This window comes from Gadus macrocephalus, chromosome 18, assembly GCF_031168955.1.
Source record: "Gadus macrocephalus chromosome 18, ASM3116895v1".
NCBI classification, from domain to species: Eukaryota; Metazoa; Chordata; class Actinopteri; order Gadiformes; family Gadidae; genus Gadus; species Gadus macrocephalus.
In genome coordinates, this window is record NC_082399.1 from 10,423,307 (window position 1) to 10,429,306 (window position 6,000).

A 6,000-nucleotide genomic window follows, 5' to 3' on the forward strand; every position below is an offset into this window, starting at 1 on the left:
ACACTGTTGTTTTTTTATTGGTCATCATGGGAAAAAAACATAAGGGGTAACACTGTTGTTTTTTATTGGTCGTCATGAAAAAAAACATAAGGGGTAACACTGTTGTTTTTTATTGGTCGTCATGAAAAAAAACATAAGGGGTAACACTGTTGTTTTTTATTGGTCGTCATGAAAAAAAACATAAGATGTAACACTGTTGTTTTTTTATTGGTCGTCATGAAAAAAACTATAAGGCGTAACACTGTTGTTTTTCTTTGGTCGTCATGAAAAAAACATAAGGGGTAACACGGTTGTTTTTTATTGGTCGTCATGAAAAAAAACATAAGGGGTAACACTGTTGTTTTTTATTGGTCGTCATGAAAAAAAACATAAGGGGTAACACTGTTGTTTTTTATTGGTCGTCATGAAATAAAACATAAGGGGTAACACTGCTGTTTTTTATTGGTCGTCATGAAAAAAAACATAAGGGAAATAATAGAAATAAACACATGTATTTTAATGTCATGAATATCACTGTTGTTGTTTTTTTGGTCGTCATGAAAAAAAACATAAGGGGTAACACTGTTGTCTTTGTCAAATAAAATATAAGGGGTAACACTGTCGTTTTTTATTGGTCGTCATGAAAAAAAACATAAGGGGTAACACTGTTGTTTTTTTATTGGTCATCATGGGAAAAAAACACAAGGGGTAACACTGTTGTTTTTTATTGGTCGTCATGAAAAAAAACATAAGGGGTAACACTGTTGTTTTTTATTGGTCGTCATGAAAAAAAACATAAGGGGTAACACTGTTGTTTTTTTATTGGTCGTCATGAAAAAAAACATAAGGGGTAACACTGTTGTTTTTTTATTGGTCATCATGGGAAAAAAACATAAGGGGTAACACTGTTGTTTTTTATTGGTCGTCATGAAAAAAAACATAAGGGGTAACACTGTTGGTTTTTATTGGTCGTCATGGAAAAAAAACATAAGGGGTAACACTGTTGTTATTTTATTGGTCGTCATGAAAAAAAACATAAGGGGTAACACTGTTGTTTTTTGATTGGTCGTCATGAAATAAACATAAGGGGTAACACTGTTGTTATTTTATTGGTCGTCATGAAAAAAAACATAAGGGGTATCACTGTTGTCTTTGTCAAATAAAATATAAGGAGCAACATTGTTGTCTTTCATCAGTCATCATGGGAAAAAAACATCAAGGGTAACACTGTTGTTTTTATCAAATGAAACGTAAAGGGTAACACCGTCGTTTTTTATCTGTCGTCATGAAAAACCCATAAGGGGTAACACTGTCAAAATGTATCGAATAAAACATAGGGGGTAAACTTTGCAATCTGCTGCATCACAATGCTCGTACACCATATAAGCCCACCATTTGTGGAAATGATGCCATATTTATCATCGCATTCCAGTCATTTCCACAGACTGGAACATCTCAGTTTACGCCAAACACCGCTCAAGGAAATAGCGGTATTTAGTTAAGTATGTAGAAAGAAGAGTCAACAAACATACAGATAGCTCCCATTAGCACTACAAAGCAGAGTGATCGCATTCCTCCGTCATTATTCTATTTATTTTTAAAACCTCGTCACGGCCCGTGTAAAATCCAATTACCTAAACAAAACATTCAAGATTAAATGACCTATTTGTGTTTATGATTTACCTGTTATTAAAGTTTCACTTGAATGGTTTCCCACCCCCACCAACCCAAACTCCATGCACGAACACACCAAACAATCACACACACACACACACACACACACACACACACACACACACACACACACACACACACACACACACACACACACACACACACACACACACACACACACATTTTCTCTAGCCCTGAGCTGTCAATGCAAGTGGACCCCTATTATAATAAAGTTACCAAACAGAGGCAATGAGAATGACTTAAGCCCACTAACGGTAAAATGTGCTCTTCAAACACGGTACACAGTGTTTTGTAATTGAAAGTGTTCATATGCTATCTGGCTAAACTTGTGGTTGTGCTGGTGATAATGGTGGTATTGAGAGGAAACTATCAGAATAAGAACGTGAAATTGGTGTCTAATAGAGGCCGCCCACACAGGGGCCACAATAAGCCATCAGCTACATATTCTGACGGCTTCCATGAGAACCTAATATGCGCATTGTGTGTGTGTGGGGGGGCTAGCAATGTTGTTTGTTATTTTTCCCTCTCCTTCAATCTCAAAGACCCCTGCAGCCTTGAAACACTTTATGCTAAGTTAATTTACCCAAATCTAATAACACATCCACACAGCCGTACAGCAAGCAGCAGCCTTATGCCATTCAACAACATCACCCACTTTGTTAATGGAAACCCGCTGATCCATAAATATTTGGCGTAGAGCTGCAGCAGACTGTGGCTGGGGGGGCAGGGATCGATGAGGTGGGGAGGGGTGGGTATGTGTGTGAGGGGGGGTGGGAGGAAAAGATTTGCAAGGAGGCATAAGGTGCGCGTTTAATTATAATTTTCTCGGTGGCGCTTTGGGGAGGTGGTGGGAGTGGTGGGCTGGGTTGACGGGGACAGGGTGGAAGAGAGGGGGGGGTATTTAAATAGGGTCAGCGCTGAGGCTCACCTTGCACGTGTTACGCTATATTAAATGCCATTCATGTTAAGCGTGGTGAAACCCTGTCTTTGATGTCGTTAAGGCATAATATAAAGGTTAAATTGAAAAATGTCCCCTTTTTTCGACGGCAATGCGAACACACAGTGATTGATCTCTCTTGTAGTGGGAATAAATGTTTTGGTGTTCTTTTTTTTCTTTCACACCCCTGTTTAGTTATGACTGCATAGCGTTTAGGAATGTAACGCAAAGGAAGTGCATTAAAATGTAAAAATGTACATCCGTCAGGCCGTTTGAAAAGGTCAATGTGGGGGGAATTAGTGGGTTGGTGTGGGTGTTGATTGATGGCGCAGCCTTGTCATAGCGGTACTGCTTTCCATGGCCTTCCTTGGCATTGAAAGCACGTTTAAAAGTTGTAACGTTTATGTCTTTAAATCTTTCAATCTGTATATCTGTGGGACTTGTGTCCTCCAATCGTAGCCTCTTGGTCGACTGAAACATGACAACATAAAGGCGATACAAGCATGTCATTACTGTACAATTTAATCTATGTCAATGACATTCACACATGCCACATAGACGTCACCATTTGAACATGGGTACATGAATAAAAATACATACAAAAATAAGTGCGATTTGTTTGAGGGAATAGGCCAACCCTTTCAGCTGCTGGGATTCTGTCTCACTCCATGATGTGGAAAATCCCAAATGTTGACATCTTAAATTATGTTTAAGTATTTAAAATATTAAATATTATTTAGTTATAAGTTAATGGAATATGTTAATATTATTCTGTCAGCAGGTGTTGTTCATTACAATATGTTTTTAACAACTTGAAATTACATTCAAGCAAGATTTACGTCAGCACAGGACTTACAGACTTTTTCCAACAGGAACATGAACACTGTGTATCAGTCAAGGTTGTTCAAACACTTATTCACTGTTTGGTTTCAATTCTTTGAATAATGTCTCGGTTTACTCAACCTCAATTCAACAAATCATTCCACACCTTCCCTTGCAATTCCCAATCAGTTCCACATCTGGATCTCCCCCATTTTCCATTTCTGGAAGTGTCCTTGCCGAGTGTGTTTGTGAGTTTGTTTTGTTTCCGGGTCCTCTCAAAGTTTAGTCCATCACTCCTCACAGGGACCAGAAGTGGAGGTTGAGGTGCTGCGGCTCCAGCATGTGTATGGGGGGCCCCGGGGCCCCGATGTGAACGCCAACGCGCGGGGGTCTGAACCCCGGCAGCGGGGGCGGGGCGGGCGTAGACAGGATGTAGTCGATGCTGAACTTGATCTCCGGCTCCGGTTTTCCCCGACCCGAGTTGGGGGCCGGGGCGTTGGTGTCGGGCCCCATCGAGGGGCAGAGTGTGGGGTCTGGTCTGGGCGGGGGCGGGGGTGGAGGCGGAGGTGGAGGAGGCGGGCGTCCGAGCTGCCGGCTGCCGTGGGCCTCGGCTCGGGGGAAGGCTGGTTCGCCTGGGTCCCGGAAGCCGATCTTGATGTTCCGGCGGCGACGGCGACGCCGGAAGTTTCCGTTCTCAAACAGGTCCAGCATGGACTCACAGCCCGTGGCGAAGGTCCAGAAGTTCCCCTTGCCCTTTTCGTTACCCTCCGTCCGTGGAACCTAGTTATAGCAGAACAACCACATTTGTAGTCAGGATAAAACAGTAACTCACATTAAGTTAGGGGTCGTACTGAAAGGCTTCAAATTAAATATTTTAGGAATTCTCCTAATGTTTAATATTTTGAGGATAAGGGTTTTGTAAAATAAATTCATTATTATTTGTCTATACAATCATTACAATTATTCGATTTATTGTGATATTATCATTGCGTAGGATAAATAACATTTGTAAAACAATTCAGGAGATATATTAACGCTACAATCGTAGTAGAATTTATGATATCAATAATACTATACTCGTTAATGCACATAATTATCATAATTTCTATCAATCAGAAACATAATCATAATCAAGCACAATCCTATATTTAAAAAACATATTACTTAATTTTACTAAGTCTTTGATTGAAACCCCTAAAGTCTCCTAGAGTCCGATGGGGGGCCCATCTTCTCTCTCTCTCTCTCTCTCTCTCTCTCTCTCTCTCTCTCTCTCTCTCTCTCTCTCTCTCTCTCGTCTCTCTCTCTCTCTCTCTCCCCCCATCTCTCTCTCTCTCTCTCTCCCCCCATCTCTCTCTCCCGCTTCCCCTCTCTCTCTCCCTCTTCCCCTCTCTCTCTCCCTCTTCCCCTCTCTCTCTCCCTCTTCCCCTCTCTCTCTCCCTCTCCCCCTCTCTCTCTCCGTCTCTCTCCCCCTCTCTCTCCCCCTCTCCCTACCTTGATGAAGCAGCTGTTGAGGGACAGGTTGTGTCTGATGGAGTTCTGCCAGGCCCGCTGGTTGGAGCGGTAGTAGGGGAAGCGCCGCATGATGAACTCGTAGATCCCTGACAGGGTGACCCGCTGCTCCGGGCTCTGCTGGATGGCCATGGCTATCAGGGCGATGTAACTGAGACGCACACATGCAGATGCATACGCACACACACACACGCAGATGCACACACACACACACGCAGACGCACACACACACGCAGACGCACACACACACACACACACACACACACACACACACACACACACACACACACACACACACACACACACACACGCACACACACACACACACGCATACACACACACACACACACACACACACACACACACACACACACACACACACACACACACAAACACACAAACATATATAAGACACACAAAAAAACACACATTGAAGACAAGAACACACACCCACGCAAACACGCACAGAAGACAAACGCAGACACACACACAAAAACAGAAGTTACACACAGTTCAGATAGAGTTGTCGATTAAATCACCTGTCAAACTGTCTTTAATTGCTTTAGTTAGAGTTAATATACGATTGTTATAAAATAATCAATCTGTAATAATTTCTAGAAGCACGTATTTTTGGGGTGAAATCATTTGTTTGACGATTTCTGCCAAAGAATATTGCTTCCTCGTTAAACTATCAAATTATCATCTGGAACTTTATTAAAGAGTTTTTGTTTATTGAGTTTTTGTTTATTTAAATGCTAATTTATGTTTTAAATCTCAAAAATTCCAAAACTTCACATTCAATATAAATAACCCAACAGCAACAACAACATCCATACAACGTGTAATAAAATGAATGCATCTCACCTGTAAGCGGGCCTGCACATCTTCTTCTCCTCATCCGTGCTGGAGGACGGATAGCCGTCTCCGTCATAGTTAAAACAATTGTACGGATACTGAGAATTATCAAACATTACGACACTTTAAGACACACACACGCCAAAGAAAAGTGTCCTTGGTCAACAACACATCTGTATTGACTGAGCTTCAACCTCCTCTCC

The 6,000-nt window shown here is 41.8% G+C and overlaps 1 protein-coding gene across 1 annotated transcript; it reads right to left on the minus strand.

Annotated features, from left to right (window-relative positions):
• Nucleotides 1–3,117: 3,117 nt before the first annotated feature.
• foxl3 (forkhead box L3) lies at nt 3,118–5,994 on the minus strand. The gene is made up of 3 exons (XM_060036945.1): nt 5,807–5,994; nt 4,925–5,093; nt 3,118–4,213 (listed from the first exon to the last, which is right to left on the minus strand). The coding sequence occupies exons 1-3, from the start codon at nt 5,911–5,913 to the stop codon at nt 3,731–3,733; spliced, it is 759 nt and encodes a 252-aa protein (XP_059892928.1). The 5' UTR covers nt 5,914–5,994; the 3' UTR covers nt 3,118–3,730.
• Between the last annotated feature and the right edge of the window lie 6 nt (nt 5,995–6,000).

Coding starts and splice junctions, on each gene's coding strand:
- foxl3 (XM_060036945.1), bottom strand. CDS start 5,913: ATGTTTGATAATTCTCAGTATCCGTACAATTGTTTTAACTATGACGGA. Junction 5,094..5,806: donor ATGTGCAGGCCCGCTTACAG/GTGAGATGCATT, acceptor TGTGCGTCTCAG/TTACATCGCCCTGATAGCCA. Junction 4,214..4,924: donor TCAACAGCTGCTTCATCAAG/GTAGGGAGAGGG, acceptor TGCTATAACTAG/GTTCCACGGACGGAGGGTAA.